At 47.5% G+C, this 22,473-nt stretch overlaps 1 protein-coding gene across 7 annotated transcripts in view; it reads right to left on the bottom strand.

Moving 5' to 3' along the window:
- The window catches only part of helz2a (helicase with zinc finger 2a), a 223,040-nt gene that overhangs the window by 92,352 nt on the left and 108,215 nt on the right, over positions 1–22,473 (bottom strand). For all 7 annotated transcript variants that reach the window (XM_070895983.1, XM_070895982.1, XM_070895988.1 and 4 more), the window contains 3 exons: positions 20,341–20,849; positions 16,155–16,784; positions 4,982–5,783 (listed from right to left, as the gene is read on the bottom strand). In XM_070895983.1, coding sequence (XP_070752084.1) covers positions 4,982–5,783; positions 16,155–16,784; positions 20,341–20,849 — 1,941 coding nt within the window. The remainder of the gene's footprint in view (positions 1–4,981; positions 5,784–16,154; positions 16,785–20,340; positions 20,850–22,473) is intronic.

Below are 22,473 nucleotides of genomic sequence, written 5' to 3'. Positions count from 1 at the left end.
ACTTGAATACATTCAATGAGCTCGCATCAACTGCTTCCTTGGGCAAATAATTCCACAGATTCACAACCCTCTGGGAGAAAAAATTCCTTCTCAACTCGGTTTTAAATTGGCTCCCCCGTATTTTGAGGCTGTGCCCCCTAGTTCTAGTCTCCCCGACCAGTGGAAACAACCTCTCTGCCTCTATCTTGTCTATCCCTTTCATTATTTTAAATGTTTCTATAAGATCACCCCTCATCCTTCTGAACTCCAACGAGTAAAGACCCAGTCTACTCAATCTATCATCATAAGGTAACCCCCTCATCTCCGGAATCAGCCTAGTGAATCGTCTCTGTACCCCCCTCCAAAGCTAGTATATCCTTCCTTAAGTAAGGTGACCAAAACTGCACGCAGTATTCCAGGTGCGGCCTCACCAATACCCTATACAGTTGCAGCAGGACCTCCCTGCTTTTGTACTCCATCCCTCTCGCAATGAAGGCCAACATTCCTTTTGCCTTCCTGATTACCTGCTGCGCCTGCAAACTAACCTTTTGGGATTCATGCACAAGGACCCCCAGGTCCCTCTATACCGCAGCAAGTTGTAATTTCTCCCCATTCAAATAATATTCCCTTTTACTGTTTTTTTTCCCAAGTTGGATGACCTCACACTTTCCGACATTGTATTCCATCTGCCAAACCTTAGCCCATTCGCTTAACCTATCTAAATCTCTTTGCAGCCTCTCTGTGTCCGCTAGACAACCTGCTTTCCCACTAATCTTTGTGTCATCTGCAAATTTTGTTACACTACACTCTGTCCCCTCTTCCAGGTCATCTATGTATATTGTAAACAGTTGTGGTCCCAGCACCAATCCCTGTGGCACACCACTAACCACCGATTTCCAACCCGAAAAGGACCCATTTATCCCGACTCTCTGCTTTCTGTTAGCCAGCCAATTCTCCATCCATGCTAATACATTTCCTCTGACTCCGCGTACCTTTATCTTCTGCAGTAACCTTTTGTGTGGCACCTTATCGAATGCCTTTTGAAAATCTAAATACACCACATCCATTGGTACACCTCTATCCACCATGCTCGTTATATCCTCAAAGAATTCCAGTATATTAGCTAAACATGATTTCCCCTTCATGAATCCATGCTGCGTCTGCTTGATTGCAATATTCCTATCTAGATGTCCCGCTATTTCTTCCTTAATGATAGTTTCAAGCATTTTCCCCACTACAGATGTTAAACTAAACTGTTGTTTAAAATTTTCACAATCTTCTTGTTTCCCACTAACCTTGGCCACCTTATACGCATTGGTTTTTAATTTGATACTCTCCTTTATTTACTTGGTTATTCACGGCTGGTTATCCCTTCTCTTACCGCCCTTCTTTTTCACTGGAATATATTTTTGTTGAGCACTGTGAAAGAGCTCCTTAAAAGTCCTCCACTGTTCCTCAATTGTGCCACCGTTTAGTCTGTGTTCCCAGTCTACTTTAGCCAACTCTGCCCTCATCCCACTGTAATCCCCTTTATTTAAGCATAGTACGCTCGTTTGAGACACTACTTCCTCACCCTCAATCTGTATTACAAATTCAACCATACTGTGATCACTCATTCCGAGAGGGTCTTTTACTAGGAGATCGTTTATTTTTCCTGTCTCATTACACAGGAACAGATCTAAGATAGCTTGCTACCTTTTAGGTTCTGTAACATACTGTTCTAAGAAACAATCCCGTATGCATTCTATGAATTCCTCCTCCAGGCTACCCTGTGCGATTTGATTTAACCAATCGATATGTAGGTTAAAATCCCCCATGATTACTGCCATTCCTTTTTCACATGCCTCCATTATTCCCTTGATTATTGCCCGCCCCACCGTGAAGTTATTATTTGGGGGCCTATAAACTATGCCCACCAGTGACTTTTTCCCCTTACTATTTCTAATCTCCACCCACAATAATTCAACATTTTGTTCATTGAAGCCAATATCGTCTCTCACAACTGCCCTGATATCATCCTTTATTAACAGAGCTACCCCACCTCCTTTCCCTTCTTGTCTACTTTTCCGAATCGTTAGATACCCTTGTATGTTTAATTCCCAGTCTTGGCCACCCTGCAACCACGTTTCTGTAATGGCCACCAAATCATACCCATTTGTAATGATTTGTGCCGTCAACTCATTTACTTTATTTCGAATGCTGCGTGCGTTTAGATAGAGTGTTTTAATATTAGTTTTTAAACCATGATTTTTAGTTTTGACCCCTCCTGCAGCCCCTTTATATTCAATGGCCCTTTTTGTTTTTTGCCTTGGGTTTCTCTGCCCTCCACTTTTACTCATCTCCTTTCTGTCTTTTGCTTTTGTCTCCTTTTTGTTTCCCTCTGTCTCCCTGCATTGGTTCCCATCCCCCTGCCATATTAGTTTAACTCCTCCCCAACAGCACTTGCAAACAATCCCCCTAGGACAATCTTTCTCCAGTTAAATAGTAACTTGCTCTTTGATTTTTTTTCTGCCAAAGTGCATAACCTCACACTTTCCAACATTATACTCCATCTGCCAAATTTTTGCCCACTCACTTAGCCTGTCTATGTCCTTTTGCAGATTTTTTGTGTCCTCCTCACACATTGCTTTTCCTCCCATCTTTGTATCGTCAGCAAACCTGGCTACGTTACACTCGATCCTGAGTACCACCTCCTTAGTGATCGTGATTGTGTTAAGTTCCTCCCCCCCTATAGTCCCTTGACTACCCACTGTTGGGATATTTTTAGTGTCCCTACCGTAAAGACTGATACAAAATATTTTTTCAGAGTTTCTGGCATCTCCATGTTCCCATTACTAATTCCCCGGTCTTGTCCTGTATGGGACCAACATTTACTTTAGCCATTCTTTTCCTTGTTATATACCTATAGAAACTCTTGCTATCTGTTTCTGTTTCAGAGCTAGGTACTGTGAGGAAAATCATCTAGAGTTCTTACTCTATATCCTATCACTTCCGCTGTGAAGGTAGAAAGGGAAAATGCAGATACTGGGACAGTCCCTGAAACTCTTCCCATCATGATCCACCACCTTCAAGACAACTTTCCAGAAGAAAAATTGAGGGAAAATAGCAAATTCAGTAATCCTGACATAAAAGTCTGACAGCATCTCCAGGTTTCTGCATTTAAATGCGCATGTGTGGATGCCAGAAGTTGTTGTCCAATTTTCTCCATAATAACGATGAGCGCTGATAGCCTCACCGTTAATTTCCACACAAAATCCACGCCACTGTGGCCTAGAAATTTCTGGAGCCCCACTCTACCGCAGTTAAGCTGGCAAAGTAGAACTTCTGGCAGCCAATTTCAGCATCAGTGCAACTTATGCTGATTGATAAAAGTACCCTGTGCTCCTGGAATGAGCCTGTGGTAAAAGTGGAGAGCTGTGGTCACTTTTTCTGCCACAGTTAGAGCTTTACCTACAGTGTACCTTGTTTGTAGATATGACTTCAGCAACAGACAGAGCTTCTCCAAAGCTTTATGACTAAAGCACAGCCTCCTGAGACAGAGTTCCTGGGAAAGGTTTTGGAAAGTGTATCTGAGTCTATGGGGCCGAAATTCAGGTATGCCAGAAAGCTGGCGCACCTATGAGTTTCTACCTGGTTTTACCGCTGGGATCCATGAGGCGGCCGTAAGATCGATTTTCAAGACTTTGATATTTTTTCAAAGTCCCACTGGAAATCGGTCATAGTGAGGGCAGGCGATTGATAGGAAGGCAGGCCGAGGGACTGAATTTGGGTCAGGACCGGGACCCTGCTGCTGTCACTCAGCAGTGGAGCGGTGGCAACGTCACAGCGCGTGTGTGTCACCACGCTCTCTCCCCTCCATTAAAGTGGATAGAATCTGTCATTTTATACCTTCGGCCACTGGGCCACCAGGGAGGGTTTCGGCCAAGCCAGTGGCCTGGCACCCAAGAGTGGGTGCCAGGCTGCCCGTTGATAGCCCGGCCAAACACGTGGGCACTAGCTTGCCGGTCGATCGGGATGTTGGCCGACAAAAATAAATACATGGCGGCCGCAGCAATGGTCCCTCCCCTTGCTTGGCCGCACACTCTCCAGATAAAGTTCACCGACAGAAAAAGCTGTCGGGGGCACCGCGCGGCGGGGCATCGTTTTTTTCCGGTGAATTTCGCTCGGTTTATTTTTCAGGTGAAGCAGAGCGGTGGTGCACGTTCTGATGATGCGTTTACGGCAGTCATCAGCATCGCGGCGGAATCGGGTCCAGGCCGAAAAATCCCCAACCTGAATTTGGGTCGGGGCGGCCATTTGATCACAAAGCGGCAGCCACGGGATTCCGCCGCATGGCTGCCGCAAACCGGTAGTAACGGGTCTCTCTCAGACCCTGAATTTCAGCCCCTATAGATCCTGCAGGATGGGTAGTGCTAGAATAATCTGGCTCTTTCTGGGTGCTGCCTGATTAGTGTAGTTTCCCGTACCATTACTTATTAAGTAGAATTCCCAGTGGGAAACACATAGTGCAGTCTTCAGATACTAGCGCAGTAATTGTTTCGAAATAGATTGCTTTCCAAGGGTAATGAAAAATGTAGGAGAAAGCTTCCCAAATATGACAGTGATTATTTTTCCCTAATACCTGCAGAAAGTCCCAAGAAATGGTAAAGATCTGCACAAACAATCACAGTTGATCAGTGTCCCTTTAACTAAGTAGTTCTGCCTTGATGAACATACCTTGTAAACAGTGACATACATTCTCAAAGGTGGACGGAAAGGCAATGCTCACTGAATAGGACTGACTCTGTCACTTGCCACTGGGAGAGTGGGAACCTCTCCAGCAGAACCCAGTGTAAATGGGCCCTGTTAGAAATTCTTGGCCTCACAAAGGCATAATTATTGCCATAGGCTATTCCTAACTGTTCCAGAAACTTGAATCTACTCCCAAAACTCTCCTTTCAAAGCAACCTTATTCTATTACAAGTTGTTAGGTGGTGTCAGTATGTACTCTAAGCTGTATTACCTGAAACCCTTCGGTTGACACAACACAAACTGTCCTTTGATCCAGTTCTCCCCACTCCGTGGGCCAGTTTTTTAGAACAGATTTCACCTTTTCAACAACTTGGAGAATTTCGGTCTCGTTGTACCAGGATAACTTGGAAGAGTTGAAACTGCTGCTCCCAGAAACATGGCAAAACATCAGAGGATAGAACTCCTGGTCCGGGTGACGTGGAATGTCTCCACTTGCTTGAATGGCATCGACCTTTCCCACATAAAAATGCTTTGACACAAAGTCAATTATCTCTTTTACTGATCTATAGTTTTCCCTGAAGATTATGCGGCTCTTAGCTGCCTTTTCATGTTTCTCCTTCTGATAGTAATGGAACAGACGATTGAGGAAGGTGTAGTCTGCCATCTCACTATCATCGATGGAAAAAAGCTTAGGTGACACCTGCATGTGATCCCCTGCCAGGGCAATCCGTGTTTTATTGCCTGCGATGGCCAGCGGAATCAGTGCATCACATTCCAACATCTGAGCTGCTTCATCGATCAGAATATGTGTGAAAAAGCCAAGGGGTAGTTTGAGTTCAGAAAACAATTTTGCCTCCATGCAGGTGGTGATCACTATACGGTATGATTCCAAGATACTTCTGTCAGGCGCAATAAATGAATTGCTTGAATCGGAAATTAAACAGTATTGTTTTGTGATGGGATCAGTACGATTGGGGTTTTGTTTCACATATTTGATTCTCAGGGGTTTGTCTTCAGGATGTCCAGAACAGACATGACGATGAAAATAATCCTTGACGTACAAGTCTGCAGCACTGAAACGACAAGGAAAACAATAATGAGCGCATTAATTAGATCTCAGCAATTTATTTAGGATCTTTAAATACTTTTAAAAGTTTACATATGCACTTCATGATGAGATGTGTAGATGTTAATACGGCGACAACAGACGTTCTGATGTTTTATTGTATAAGGATCTGATAGACAATTGAACCACATGGTTTCATGCTCCAGAATTGAACCAGTTTAATCATTAGCTGTGGGCACAAGTTCAAAACTGCTAGAATTTTATTAAACAAATGATAATTTTCAACCCTATACATACTTTATGCTCAATGTTAGCAGGTGTCTAATCATCATAGACAGTCCCTCAAAATGAGGATGACTTGCTTCCATGCAGAAAAGGGATGAGTTCACAGATTTTTCAATGAAGGACCGAATATTCCAGGTCCCGAACTACATCTTGAAGGATGGAAGATGCCTGTGTGTGGATTTTTTTAACGTGTGGTGACCGTTGCATACCAGCCACCACACGGGCTTGACAGAGTTAGGTCTTGGTCCAGTGGCAAGGATTAACCAAGACAACTGGAGACCAGCTCTGCTGCATGGACGTAGTGCACACACATATCGCAGTGTGGGCTGGCCCATGCTGCCCCTGGGCCCTCGCCTCTTCTGGGCCCCAAACTCTCGCCTCTCCTGCTCTCACTGCGGGAAATGATTCACTCATTCATCCTCCCTGCTGGTATACTGTTGTGTATGCAATAACTGTTAGATTGAGTACTGTTTAACTCCAAGAGGTATGACCTTGGCTGTTTTATTAAGGCCCAAAGAGACTAATCTACAAAATGGCTGGCCTTTTATACTTGGGCTGCACACACGTGCTTGCAGCCCAATGGCCTCCAACAGTGACGCCATCTAGTTGCTAGTGATCCCAAAGGTACATACATGACAATACCCCCCTCTGAGATATTAAGTCTTTTACAAATTGAGACGGTCCTGTGTTTTACACTCCCGGGTTGACCGTCTCAGTTCAAAACCAGCCTTGGGTGAGTGTTCAAAGTCTGTTGTGACTGGTGGCTGCGTGATTGACCTGGTGGGAATGGCAATGGCCATGTCAGGGATTGAAAATCCATCTTCATTGAACATGTCAGTGATTGAAAGTTTCGATTCACTGATGACCACTGAGTCCTCTGATGACTGGGGGTAGGTTGGTTGGTCGTCGATTGTCTGTGTGCCACAGCTTTGTCTGATCCATATGTTTCCTGCATGTTTTCCCATTTTTGAGCTTGACAATAAATACTCTGTTGCCCTCCTTGGCCATGACAGCATCAGAGATCCACTTGGGACTCTGACCATAATTCAGAACATATACAGGATCATTTGCAGAAATATCGCGTGACACAGCTGCATGATACCCTTGCTGACTTTGTCTTCTATATTCAACATGATTATTCAATTCAGCATATACAATAGATAGCTTGGTCTTAAGACTTCTCTTCATCATTAGTTTAGCAGGCGAGACCCCGGTAAGCATGTGTGGTCTTGTCCTGTAACTAAGAATTATGCATGACAGGCGGGTCTGCAGTGACCCTTGGGTTACTCGCTTCATACTCTGCTTTATGATTTGGACAGCACATTTGCTTGACCATTGGATGCAGGTTTGAACGGTGCTGACCTTACATGTTTGATACCATTGAGTTTCATGAACTGTTGAAACTCCTGACTGGTGAAGCACGATCCGTTGTCGCAAACAACGATGTCAGGCAGACCAAGTGTCACGAACATGACACTGATATTCTCAATGGTAGCTGTGGATGTGCTGGATGACATGATTATACACTCTTCGAATATGCATCCACCACAACTAAAAACATCTTCCCCAGGAAGAGACCTGCAAATTCGATGAGCATCCTGGACCATGGTTTGGACGGCCACGACCACAGACTCAGCGGCAATTCCACTGGTGCTTTGCTGAGCTGCATGCAAGTGTTGCACTGATGCACACATGATTCCAGCTCAGAGTCAATTCCCCATACATGAGATCTGCCGATAGCTTTCATCATTACAATGCCAGGATGTGTGCTATGTAGTTCACGTACAAATTTCTCTCTCCCTTTCTTGGGCATAACAACACGATTGCCCCACAGTATACAATCTGACTGAATACACAGTTCATCTTTGCGACGAACGTAAGGTTTGGTCTCCTCGCATATTTGCTTGGTATGGCAGACCAATCACCTTTGAGGATGCAACTCTTCACCACCGATAAAATCGGGTCCTGGCTGGTCCAGGATTAACTTGTTGAGCCGTGACAGGGGTTCCTTCACTCTCACAATCATCCATAACTAACAATAAGTCCAGCAGTTGTGGTGTTTCCACCTCTGATGTGGGCAACGGCAGAGGGCTCAAAGCATCGGCACAATTCTCAGTGCCAGGTCTATGGCAAATGACAAAATCATAAGCGGATAATGTCAGTGCCTGCCTCTGGATGCGGGATGAAGCATTGTTATTGATACCTTTGTTTTCAGAGAACAGTGAAATGAGCGACTTGTGATCTGTCTCCAGTTCAAACTGAAGACCAAACAGGTACTGATGTATCTTTTTAACCCCATACACACAGGCTAGTGCTTCTTTCTCTTTCATGCTGTAGGCTCTTTTCGCTTTCGACAAACTTTTTGAAGCATACGCGACTGGTTGAAGTTTACCCAACTCATTAGCTTGTTGGAGTACGCAACCAATTCCATTTGACGAAGCATCACAGGCCAATACTAAACATAGAAACATAGGGCCCAAGTTTCCACATGATTTGCGCCTGATTTTTAGGAGCAACTGGTGGAGAACGGACTATCTTAGAAATCGCAATTCTCCACATTTTTTTTTCTGCAGTTCTAGTCAGGTAGAACAGTTTCACTTTGGAACAGAATTTTTTCTTCAAAAGGGGGCGTGTCCGGCCACTGACGCCTGATTTCAAAGTTTCCACAGTGAAAACGTACTTCAAACTAACTTAGAATGGAGCAAGTGAAGATTTTTGTAGAACTGAAAAAACCTGTTCTACACATTAAAAAATCAGGCACAGGTTACAAATTAGGCGCCCAGAACGAGGTGGGGGGGAAGGTGGGGGGAAGGGAAGTCATTAAATTCGACAATAAATCCTTATTTATACTTCTACAAATATTATACAAATAAATCCAACCTGAATAAACATTTATAAGCAAAGAAAAGATTAAATAAACCATCTTCCTATCTGTGTGAAAGTGCTTCAGCCAGGGAGAATTCTGCAGCCGTTCGTTGCCGCTGAGCGGGGGGCGGGGGAGGGAGGAGGAGACAGCCGTTCGTTCCCGCGGGTGGGGAGGAGGCGCCCGTTCTTCCCGCGGGGGGGGGGGGGAGGCGCCCGTTCTTCCCGCGGGGGAGGGGAGGAGGCGCCCGTTCTTCCCGCGGGGGAGGGGAGGAGGCGCCCGTTCTTCCCACGGGGGTGGGGGAGGAGACGCCCGTTCTTCCCGCGGGGGGGGGAGGAGGAGGCGCCCGTTCTTCCCGCGGGGGGGGGGGGGAGGAGGCGCCCGTTCTTCCCGCGGGGGGGGGGGGAGGAGGCGCCCGTTCTTCCCGCGGGGGGGGGGAGGAGGCGCCCGTTCTTCCCGCGGGGGGAGGGAGGAGGCGCCCGTTCTTCCTGCGGGGGGGGGGGGAGGCGCCCGTTCTTCCCGCGGGGGGAGGGAGGAGGCGCCCGTTCTTCCCGCGGGGGGGGGAGGAGACGCCCGTTCTTCCCGCGGGGGGGTGGGAAGGAGGCGCCCGTTCTTCCCGCGGCGGGGGGGGGAAAGAGACAGTGAGAAGGCTGCAGGAAGCCTTAGTGCTGATGTGCTGATGGCAATGTGCTTTTATTAAAAAATGTTCAAAAATTAAACAGCTACAAAGAACTATAAAAATGGCCGAGTGCCAATGTTTCCTTCACACTGAGCATGTGCGAACGCTCCAACGCGCACGCGCAGCGTTGCCGGCAGGAAAATAACTAATTTAAATAGTACCCGCCCCCTCCCACTTACAAAATCGGCGCGAGTGTAGGCTCTGCCCCCCTGGGCGCCGCGCCAAGCAGACAAGGAGCTGCAAAGCGCTCCAGAATCACGCGTTTTTTTTCCAGCGCCGTTTTAGGCGCGAAAAACGGGCGCCCAGCTTGGAGGGGCGCCCGTTTTTTATCGTGTGGAAACTTGGGCCCATAGAAACATAGAAAATAGGTGCAGGAGTAGGCCATTCGGCCCTTCGAGCCTACATCACCATTCAATAAGATCATGGCTGATCATTCCCTCAGTACCCCTTTCCTGCTTTCTCTCCATACCCCTTGATCCCTTTATCCATACGGGACATTTCTAACTCCTTCTTGAATATATCCAATGAACTGGCATCAATAACTATCTGCGGTAGAGAATTCCACAGGTTAACAACTCTCTGAGTGAAGAAGTTTCTCCTCATCTCAGTCCTAAATGGCTTACCCCTTATCCTTAGACTGTGTCCTCTGGTTCTGGACTTCCCCAACATCGGGAACATTCTTCCTGCATCTAACCTGTCCAGTCCCGTCAGAATTTTGTATGTTTTTATGAGATCCCCTCTCATCCTTCTAAACTCCAGTGAATACAGCCCAGTCGATCCAGTCTCTCCTCATATGTCAGTCCTGCCATCCCGGGAATCAGTCTGATGAACCTTCGCTGCACTCCCTCAATAGCAAGAATGTCCTTCCTCAGATTAGGAGACCAAAACTGAACACAATATTCCAGGTGAAGCCTCACCAAGACCCTGTACAACTACATTAAGACCTCCCTGCTCTTATACTCAAATCCTCAAGCTATGAAGGCCAACATACCATTTGCCTCTTCACCGTCTGCTGAACCTGCATGCCAACTTTCAATGACTGATGTACCATGACACTCAGGTCACGTTGCACCTCCCCTTTTCCCAATCTGCCGCCATTCAGATAATTATCTGCCTTAGTGTTTTTGCCCACAAAGTGAATAACCTCACATTTATCCACATTATACTGCATCTGCCATGTATTTGCCCACTCATCTCACCTGTTCAAGTCACCCTGCAGCCCCTTAGCGTCCTCCTCACAGCTCACACTGCCACCCAACTTAGTGTCATCTGCAAACTTGGAGATATTACACTCAATTCCTTCATCTAAATCATTAATGTGTATTGTAAATAGCTGGGGTCCCAGCACTGAGCCCTGCGGCACCCCACTAGTCGCTGCCTGCCATTCTGAGAAGAACCCATTTATCCCGATTCTCTGCTTCCTGTCTGCCAAACAGTTCTCTGTCTACATCAGTATATTGCCCCCAATACCATGTGCTTTAATTTTGCACACCAATCTCTTGTGTGGGACCTTGTCAAAGCCTTTTGAAAGCCAAATACACCACATCCACTGGTTCTCCCTTGTCCACTCTACTAATCACATCCTTAAAAAATTCCAGAAGATTTGTCAAGCACAATTTCCCTTTCACAAATCCATGCTGTCTTGGACCGATCCTGTCACTGCTTTCCAAATGTGCTGCTATTTCATCTTTAATAATTGATTCCAACATTTTCCCCACTACTTATGTCAGGCTAACCTAATCTTTTTTTCTTCACATATCTATAATTCCCCGTTTTCTCTCTCCCGCCTTTCTTAAAAAGTGGTGTTACATTAGCTACCCTCCAGTCCATAGGAACTGATCCAGAGTTGATAGACTGTTGGAAAATGATCACCAATGCATCCACTATTTCTCGGGCCACTTCCTTAAGTACTCTGGGATGCAGACTATCAGGCCCCGGGGATTTATCAGCCTTCAATCCCATCAATTTCCCTAACACAATTTCCCGCCTAATAACGATTTCCTTCAGTTCCTCCTTCTCATTAGACCCTCGGTCCCCTAGTATTTCCGGAAGGTTATTTGTGTCTTCCTTCGTGAAGACAGAACCAAAGTATTTGTTCAACTGGTCTGCCAATTCTTTGTTCCCCATTATAAATTCACCTAAATCTGACGTTTGTCTTCACTATTCTTTTTCTCTTCACATATCTATAGAAGCTTTTGCAGTCAGTTTTTATGTTCCCGGCAAGCTTCCTCCTATACTCTATTTTCCCCCTCCTAATTAAACCCTTTGTCCTCCTCTGATGAATTCTAAATTTCTCCCAGTACTCAGGTTTGCTGCTTTTTCTGGCCAATTTATATGCCTCTTCCTTGGATTTAACACTATCCTTAATTTCCCTTGTTAGCCACGGTTGAGCCACCTTCCCCATTTTATTTTTACTCCAGACAGGGATGTACAATTATTGAAGTTCATCCTTGTGATCTTTAAATGTTTGCCATTGCCTATCCACCGCCAACCCTTTAAGTATCATTTGCCAGTCTATTCTAGCCAATTCACGTCTCATACCATCAAAGTTACCTTTCCTTAAGTTAAGGACCCTAGTCTCTGAATTAACTGTGTCACTCTCCATCTTAATAAAGAATTCTACCATATTATGATCACTCTTCCCCAAGGGGCCTCGCACAACAAGATTGCTAATTCGTCCTTTCTCATTACATATCACCCAGTCTAGGATGGCCAGCCCTCTAGTTGGTTCCTCGACATATTTGTCTAGAAAACCATCCCTAATACACTCCAGGAAATCCTCCTCCACTGTATTGCTCCAGTTTGGTTAGTCCAATCTATATGTAGATTAATGTCACGCATAATAACTGCTGTACCTTTATTGCATGCATCCCTAATTTCTTGTTTGATGCTGTCCCCAACTTCACTACTACTGTTTGGTGGTCTGTACACAACTCCCACTAGCATTTACTGCCCTTTGGTATTCCGCAGCTCCACCCATACAGATTCCACATAATCCAAGCTAATGTCCTTCCTTATTATTGTGTTAATTTTGGGTCATAATATACCAGCAGCTTGTTAGAGCAAAACAGATTAGTGGCTTTCTCAAAAGCTCTGTCTTGAGACGCACCCCACATCCAGTTATCGCCTTTTGTTAGCAGCATGTGCAGTGGTTCTAATAAGATGCTCAATTTAGTCGGAAGTTTCCAAAGTAGTTCAGTAGACCCAGGAACATCGCAGCCCCATTACATTCTGCGGCTTGGGTGATTTCTTTATGGCCTTGGTTTCCACGTCCGTGGGCCTGATGCCATCAGCAGCAATTTTCCTCCCCAGCAATTCGATCTCTTGTGCCATGAAGACGCACTTCGAGCATTTCAGTCTGAGTCCCACTTTGTCCAGACGATGTAGAACTTTTTCCAGGTTGTTCAGATGTTCCTTGGAGTCACGACCTGTGATCAGGATGTCACCTTAGAACACGATGGTTCTGTGAACGGATTTCAGTAGACTCTCCATGTTCCTCTGAAATATTGCTGCAGCAGCGCAAATTCCAAAAGGGCACCTGTGATAAATAAACAGTCCTTTATGCGTGTTAATGCACGTAAGTCTCTTCGACGTCTCGACCAACTCCTATGTCATGTAGCCCGACGTCAAGAAAAGTTTGATGAATGTTTTCCTCCCGGCTAGCGTTGCAAACAAGTCATCAGCCTTCGGTAACAGATACTGATCCTGTTTTAAAGCCCTGTTGAGTGTAGCCTTGTAGTCTCCACAGATTCTGACTGTGCCATCACTTTTCAGCACAGGAACAGTGGGGCTAGCCCATTCATTAAATTCAACCGGTGATATGATCCCTTCACGCCGGAATCTGTCCACTTCGATTTCGACCTTCTTCCTCATCATGTACAGAACTGCCCGAGCTTTATGATGAATGGGTCTTGCATCCGAGTCCACGTGGATCTGCACCTTGGCTCCCATGAAATTGCCGATGCCTGGTTCGAACAGCGAGGGGAACTTGCTCAGTACTTGGGCACATGTATCTTTCTCCGACGACAATGCCTTGATGTCGTTCCAATCGCATCTGATATTTTCAAGCCAGTTCCTGCCGAACAGCGTTGGACCATTGCCTGGGACAATCCATAGTGGTAACTCGTGAACCGCACCATCATACGACACTTTAATTGTGGCACTGCCAATCACCGTTATGAGTTCTTTGGTGTATGTGCACAACTTTGCATTGACTGGACTCAGCCTGGGCTCCCAGCCTTAGTATCCCACCCTCATCGCCAAATCTTATGTCTGCAATAACTGTTAGACTGAGTACTGTTTAACTCCAAGAGATATGATCTTGGCTCTGTTTTATTAAGGCCCAAAGAGGCTAATATACAAAATGGCTGGCCTTTTATACTTGGGCTGCACACACATGCGTGCAGCCCAATGGCCTCCAACAGTGATGCCATCCAGTGGCTAGTGATCCCAAAGGTACATACATGACATACACCAGCGAGTTCACACTGGGGAGAGGCCATTCATCTGCTCCGTGTGTGGGAAGGGATTCATTCAGTCATCCACCCTGGTGATACACCAGTGTGCTCACACTGAGGTGAGGCCATTCACCTGCTCCATGTGTGGGAAGGGAGTCCCTTAGTCATCCGCCCTGCTGGTACACCAGCAGATTCACACCGGGGAGAGGTATCTAATAGCAATCAGTTGTCAACTGTTTGCGATGTGATATTGGTTGATTGACTTTTCAGTCAACCCATTCGACAAATAAATCTTTTTGCTCCAGATTTATTTATATTATTTTACCCAATCGGAACACAATTTTCTATCAACTGATAAGAGTTTGAATTTGTAAATATTAAGATTCGTGAGCTTCTTTTCATACTTATACCCCATTTGCAAAAAGTACTTTGTACACTCACTGCTCATGAGCAATGCCCTAATAAACTAGAGTCTCTCTCTACCAATGTTCCCTCTAATTTTATTTCCATGCGCGGTCCCTTTAAATTTGCCACGTGATATCTCCCAGCAGCAGCTTGTTAGCGGCCTGTGTGGGACCTCCTGATTGATGCACAGCTATGTGACAGCACACCTTAGCGGGAACATTAGTCTCTGCACATAAACCATCCATCCTACATTGCAAAACCACAGATCATTCAGAAATCACTCATTATCCATGCTGGGCTTCAGAAGAATTTACAATTAAGCTGTATTGTACAGAACTGTTTGGCAACCCTAAATATTATAAAGGGAGATACCTGTACACTTATCTTTGTGCTGCATCCTGGTGATGTTTAATGCCAAGCACAAAAGCAAGAAAATCTACCCCTTGTTGGTCATTCCAGAATTATCTTAATCATAAAACCTTGTTAGATTCTTAGCTCAGTATTCTTTAAATATTATTTGGTCTGGGTAGATCATTCCTGAAGCAGACATTAGTTTCCTGTTGAAAATTCGAGAATATTTTCCTCTGTTAAAAAAAATTAGTTTTGGAAACTTATAATAATGTGATTTAATGATTTTGATTACTGCCTTACCCAATAAATGATATCCAATCTAAGAACTTTTGTTCTAGAATAACTTTCACATTAAGAATGTTGACGCCAGATATCTAGCACGAACAATGGAGGGCAGGACATAATTCTACATCTCTCCCTGTCGCACCATTGAGAACAAAATTGGAGGCCGGATGAAAATAAATACAGGCAACTCTCGATTATCCGCACACGGATGCAACAAGAAACCGTTGTAATGGCATTTCAAATTCCGTGTGTGTGTGCACTGCTGCAGCCGCTGACGTCGGAGTCCTTTCGGCCCGGGAAGGCATCGGGCCGGTGCGTTCAGAGTCCTTTCGGCCAGGGAAGGCATCGGGCCGGTGCGTTCAGAGTCCTTTCGGCCAGGGAAGGCATCGGGCCGGTGCGTTCGGAGTCCTTTCGGCCAGGGAAGGCATCGGGCCAGTGCATTCGGAGTCCTTTAGGCCTGGGAAGGCATCACGCTCTGGAGCCCCGGAGCTAGACAATCTCCTCCTTGAAGCCACCTGCATGCATGCTGGTAATGTCCATACTTAACTGCCTTGTTACTGTTAGTAGCTGATTGCACAGTATTTATTCATTAAAGTATAACTTTACAATGTCAACTCGCTCTAACGGAGAAATCGTTTACCCAGCATAGCCCAATCCCCGAGGGACCCGGATAACCGAGAGTTGCCTGTGGTTGGCATTGACTGTCTTACATTGGAATTTGAGGAATGGGAGAGGTATTCTAATTCCTATTAGTTGTTTATCCGGAATAATAGTAAGAACAATGTGAAGTGAAAGAGATTGTATAGACTGTATAAGCTTTGGACAATGCTTTTAACGAAGTGATGATTGAAGGTGTTTAGTTGATATTTCACGTGCACATTGTTATTTTCACTGTGCGAAATATCGCCAGCCAAGACTTTGAAAATAACAATAATTGTGAGCTTGGTGTTCATTCAGAAATATTATGTGCTGTTTCATTAAATGTTTCATTAATGGAAGAATTGCCGTATTTTCCTGTTGGAAACAGATAATAACAAACATTGTACTACTCACCTGTTAGTCTCAGTGCATAGCAGCAATCTAGTGCCTGGTTGCTTCACTATTTCCAATGCTGCTGTTGCCAAGGTAAAGGTTTTTCCAGTCCCAAAAGGACCGTAAATTAGAAGAGGGGGGACAATTTTTTCTCCAAAGGTCTGTCCAGCAATGAAGGCGACAGCAGCATTTTGCTTTTGGTTTCCAGTTAGAATAGCTTCAGGAAAGTGAGGAATGGAACAGGTGACGATGTCTGGAAAAATAATCTGCTCGTTTGGAAGCATGTCCACAGCTTGATGCCTGAAGCAAAAGGGAAGCCGGTCTAATTGGAACTGAATCTCTACACGGTGACAGCTTCCCTTGTGGAAAGCAAGATCCGTGTGGCATCGAGGCGACAGCTTTACAGCAATGCGGGTTTCAGTGGTAGCCACTTCAATGATGACAGCTTCATAAACAACATTGTTTACAGAAGGGTCTGGTGCTAGCAGCACAGCTTTAACTGATCTCTTGAACAGGAAGCCTTCATTTGTATTAGTCAGAGCAAGAGGGGCTGGAACAACGGCAAAGAGCTCTCCAGATTGTGCAATCATCAATCCGTCAATCGTATCTTCCAGTTTATCAGTGATAGAAATGGTCACCTGTAGACTGAGCCTGTCAAAAGGAAATTTGACAATTATGTTTAATAAGATTAGCACACTAGACGTTTTTGTTTTCTGATAATGTTTTTACAGCGATACAAATTATACAAATTAACACAGCTGTGCGCCAGAAAAAAGTACAGCCCAGAAATTGGTTTGTGCGCGCTGGGTGCAGGGACCGATAATGTGCCTCGGGCCTCATTTAAATGGGACTGGCAAGCTGCAGACTCCCACTGGGCGACCCCAGGCAGATGGCCAGAAAAATATCATTTCAATTTCAGGCAGCTGCATCGTGGGTAGTGGCCCTCGGGTAAGTCCTGGGAGAAGGGGGCGGGGGGGGGGGGGGCGCAGTGATCGGGAGAGGAGGGGTGCAGTAATCAGGAGGAAGGGGGGAGCAGTGATCGGAAGAGGGAGGGGGCAGTGATCGGGTGAGGGAGGGGCAGTGATCAGGTGAGGGAGGGGCAGTGATCGGGTGAGGGAGGGGCAGTGATTGGGTGAGGGAGGGGCAGTGATCGGGTGAGGGAGGGGGCAATGATCGGGAGAGGGAGGGGCAGTGATCGGGTGAGGGAGGGGCAGTGATCGGGTGAGGGAGGGAGCAGTGATCGGGAGAGGGAGGGGGCAGTGATCGGGAGAGGGAGGGGCAGTGATCGGGTGAGGGAGGGAGCAGTGATCGGGAGAGGGAGGGGGCAGTGATCGGGAGAGGGAGGGGCACTGATCGGGAGAGGGAGGGGTCAGTGATCGGGAGAGGGAGGGGGGGCAGTGATCGGTGGGGGGAGGCAGTGATCGGGAAAGGGGGGGCAGTGATCGGGGGGGTAGTGATCGGGAGAGGGGGGGGCAGTGATTGGGTGGAGTAGTGATCGGGAGCGGGGGAGGCAGGGATCGGGGGGGGCAGTGATCGGGAGAGGGGGGGCAGTGATCGGGGGGGATAGTGATCGGGAGAGGGGGAGGCAGTGATCGGGAGAGGGAGGGGGGCAGTGATCAGTGGGGGGGGGCAGTGATCGGGAGAGGGGGGGGAAGTGATCGGGAGAGGGGGAAGGCAGTGATCGGGAGGGGGGGGCAATGATCGGGAGAGGGGGGGCAGTGATCGGGAGAGGGGGGGGGCAGTGATCGGGAGGGGCGGGCAGTGATTGGGAGAGGGAGGGGGCAGTGATCGCAAGAGGGAGGGGCAGTGATCGGGAGGGGGAGGGGGCAGTGATCGGGAGGGACGGGCAGTGATCGGGAGGTGGGGGGGCAGTGATCGGGAGAGGGAGGGCAGTGATCGGGAGAGGGGGGGTAGTGATCGGGAGGGGCGGGCAGTGATCGGGAGAGGGAGGGGGTAGTGATCGCGAGAGGGAGGGGCAGTGATCGGGAGGGGGAGGGGGCAGTGATCGGGAGGGGCGGGCAGTGATCGGGAGGGGGGGGGCAGTGATCGGGAGAGGGGGGGCAATGATCGGGAGGGGCGGGCAGTGATCGGGAGAGGGGGGGGCAGTGATCGGGAGGGGGGGGCAGTGATCGCGAGAGGAGGGGGCAGTGATCGCGAGGGGGGGTCAGTGATCGGGAGAGGGAGGGGGCAGTGATCGGGAGAGGGAGGGGGGCAATGATCGGGAGAGGGGGGAGGGGGCAGTGATCGGGAGAGGGAGGGGGTGGTGATCGGTGGAGTGAGGGGGCAATGATTGGGAGAGTGAGGGGGCAGTGATCGGGAGGGGGAGGAGGTAGTGATCGGGAGAGAGGGGAGGGGGCAGTGATCCGGCGAGGGTGGAGGGGGCAGTGATCGGGAGAGAGAGGGGGCAGTGATCGGGAGAGGGAGGGGGGCAATGATCAGGAGAGGGTGGAGGGGGCAGTGATCAGGAGAGGGAGGGGGCAGTGATCGGGAATCAGGGGGTAAAGTGATCGGGAGTCGGAGGGAGCAGTGATCGGGAGTGATGGGTGGGGTCAGTGATCGGGAGTGGGAGGGGCAGTGATCGGGAGGGGGAGGGGCAGTGATCGGGAGGGGCGGGGCAGTGATTTGGAGAGGGAGGGGAAGTGATTGGGAGAGGGAGTGGCAGTGATCAAAAGAGGGAGTGGGGCAGTGATCGGGAGAGGGAAGAGGGCAGTGATTGGGAGAGGGGGGAGGGGCAGTGATCAGGAGAGGGAGGGGGCAGTGATCGGGAGAGGGAGGGGGCAGTGATCGGGAGAGGGAGGGGGCAGTGATCGGGAGAGGGAGGGGCAGTGATCGGGAGAGGTAGGGGGCAGTGATCGGGAGAGGGAGGGGGCAGTGATCGTGAGATGGAGGGGCAATGATCGGGAGAGGGAGGGGCAGTGATCGGGAGGGGGACAGTGATCGGGAGGGGGGAGGGGGCAGTGATCGGGAGAGGGAGGGGCAGTGATCGTGAGATGGAGGGGCAATGATCGGGAGAGGGAGGGGCAGTGATCGGGAGGGGGACAGTGATCGGGAGGGGGGATGGGGCAGTGATCGGGAGAGGGAGGGGCAGTGATCGGGAGAGGGAGGGGAAGTGATCGGGAGAGGGGGCAGTGATTGGGAGAGGGACAGTGATCGGGAGGGGGGAGGGGGCAGTGATCGGGAGAGGGAGGGGGCAGTGATCAGGAGAGGGAGGGGCAGTGATTGGGAGAGGTAGGGGGCAGTGATCGGGAGAGGGAGGGGGCAGTGATCGTGAGATGGAGGGGCAATGATCGGGAGAGGGAGGGGCAGTGATCGGGAGGGGGACAGTGATCGGGAGGGGGGAGGGGGCAGTGATCGGGAGAGGGAGGGGAAGTGATCGGGAGAGGGGGCAGTGATTGGGAGAGGGCGAGGGGCAATGCTCGGTAGTCGGGGGGCGGAATTGATCGGGAGAGGAAGAGGACAGTTGCTATGTCCCCAGTCCTAGATTCTCCAACCAGCGGAAATACTTTCTCTCTATTTGCTCTATCAGTTCCCCTTAAATATGAAAACTCCGATCAAATTAGCCCTTAATCCTCTAAATTTCAGGAATATAACCCTAGTTTGTGTAACCTCTCCTCGTAAGTTATGACACTTGGAATCCATTACAGTACATCTACACGGCACTTCCTCCAAGCCCAATCTATCCTTCCTAAGGTATGGTGCCCAGAATTGAACACAGTACTTCAGGTGAGGTGGAACCAGGGTTTTGTAACGCTGCAGCGTGACTTTTAACCCCTTGTGTTCTCGGGAGGGGAAGTATTTATAGATTTATGTTGTGGTGGTTGCAGTAGGTGTAGAACACCATTACCATTGGTGCAAACCTTAAGGTGTACCAGTGATAAACACAAATCAAAGAGTAATTAATCTAGTTCTAATGGTGGGAGATGAACTCAGTAAAAATGTCCATAAATAAATGGGAAAGGTAGAAGGCATTAGGGCTGTGCTTGGATTAATGCAAGAAGTCTGACAAATAAGATTTGTGATCTGGAATGTCTTGCATGGCTTGATAGATTGAACACCATTAGCATCACAGAGGAGGACATTCTTTGCAGGAAACGGCTAACATTATTCTTTTATTTAGATCCAAATTTACCAACTGTCTAATTCTGAGTCTACTGATAAAGGGCTTGAATTGATATTGTCTGAACACCTTTCTTCTCAGATACTGTACCTTGAAACTATGTCTGCTTCTGCTTGTTCCTCTCGGTACAGGAAATTATGCATTCTTTCTCGGTAGTTCACATGTGTTATTGGAATTTTTGCCATGTCCTTGACTTTATATTCCAATGACAAAGCAGGCGGCTTGTATTTCTGCAACACCAGAAGCTCATATTCGGTTTTTTCTTTGCAAGGCACTATCCTCCGATTGCCACTGTGCCATGTCTCAAGATCGGAAAACTGCAAATCACTGCTCGGGTTTTTAGGTATTTGCACAACATCTCCTTTACTGACATAAATTTTCCTGACAAGTCGAGGTCGGCTTCCAAAATCGAAAACAACCCATTGGTCGTAAATTCCTATGTTCACAGCTTCAAATGAGACCCCAACGGAATAGGTAGTTGTGGACACTCGGAATTTTCTGCCTTCAGCACTAGAACAATTCTTTAGTAAGCCTTTTCCTTCCAGGCAGAACTTTGCACCAGGTTCTCTCTTCAGCAGTACAACAATCAGCAATGGCTCCTGCACACATTATGAAATAATAAAGTCAGTTCTATTTCTCATTCCACTCAGACTCGGGAGGTTCAACATTTTGTTAACTAAATAGATACAAACCAAACAGCTTGTCTGACACCATTTATAATCATTCACACTGTTCATAGTTCAACAAAAATTAGCAACCTCGCTCAGAGAGGTCATAGGAATGGTTGGAGTGTGAAATGTAAAGGGGTTGAAATTCGTTTTTTAACGCCACTCGTTGCCGCCGGAGCGGGGCGGCTAATGGGCAGATAAATCCTTACCATCGGCGGCGACCGGATTCCTGGGCTGACTGGAAATTTAGTTGGGCAGTGAGGGGCGGCGCACTTGGCCGCCACTCACGTGGTGACATCATCAAGAGTGCAACGCTCCCTTTCCGCCATGGCTCCGAAATGAAGTGAGTCTGGTGTCCTTACCGGCAGGCGTCCGTACAGCCTGGGAATAGTGGTGGGACATCGGGCATCCCGGGCGGTAGCATCCAGGGATCAAGGTAAGTGTTTATGTTTATTTCTTTTTTGCATTTATGTATTAATGGGATCAGTGGGGAAATGTGGGTGTGGGTGAGGGAAAGTGTAAGAAACTTAAAAAAAATTTTTTTTTTAACAGTCTACCGTCGGGGAATTCGGTCAGCCCCCTGCAATGCCACTCCATTGGCGCCCGAGGGTGAGTGTGCAATGTCACTTTTAACGCTGCTCTCTCATCTTTGGGCAGCAAAACTGAATTTTGCAGTTTGAGGCGGCACCTCCCGCCTGACGTTAAAATCAGCACTCAGCTGGTGACACCGCCTCAAAAACGGCGGGACCGAATTTCGACCCCAAAATCTTCCACTTGTGCATTAGGGCATGTTTCTTTGAGGTTAGGAGTAAGGCACATTGCTGGCGCAAAGAAGTGGGAACTCTACATTGCATTTATCTGTGTTATACCTTCCCTGGGAGTACTCAACCAAAAACTGACTGACAGAAGTGGGAAAGTTTTCCATTTTCCAGCGCTGACATTCTTCCATCTTGATAACCATAAATTTCGCCAAAAAATACAAATGATCAAAAAGCAGAGGAATATCGAGAGCAAAGAAAGGTTGTAATGATAAAATTAAGAGACTGAGCTGTTCGGCTTCAGTGTTGGCATAATGTCCACTTTAGACATTCAAATTAATTAACCTTTTGAGGATTAAAAAACCTTATCAGCTACGTGCGTGTGATCTCTCCCCTACATGGTGTCCTGGGGCCTTCATGGTCCAAATCGTCAAGTTACCATCTTGAGCAATCACAGTGCAAATAGTGAAAATCAAAGCTGGAGCCTCATTCTGTGTTGTAAGAAAGGTGGCAGACTTTCAATTGTAACATAATCACTCAACCATTGGTGGCCGTGCCTTGTGTTCCTAGGCTCTAAGCTCTGGAATTCCTTGCCTAAACCTCTCCACTTCTCTTTCCTCCTTGAAGACGCTCCTTAAAACCTACCTCTTTGATCACCTGCCCTAATTTCTCCATATGTGGCTCGATATCAAAGATTTTGTCTTATAATACTCTTGTCAAGTGCCTTGGGACATTTTATTACGTTAAAGGCGTTATATAAATACTAGTTTTGTTGTTGTTGTTGCTGTTGATAAACC

Source organism: Pristiophorus japonicus, chromosome 12, assembly GCF_044704955.1.
Source record: "Pristiophorus japonicus isolate sPriJap1 chromosome 12, sPriJap1.hap1, whole genome shotgun sequence".
In the NCBI taxonomy this organism is placed as follows: domain Eukaryota; kingdom Metazoa; phylum Chordata; class Chondrichthyes; family Pristiophoridae; genus Pristiophorus; species Pristiophorus japonicus.
Note: the sequence above shows the minus strand (reverse complement) of the source record. Positions and strands in the feature narration are given on the sequence as shown.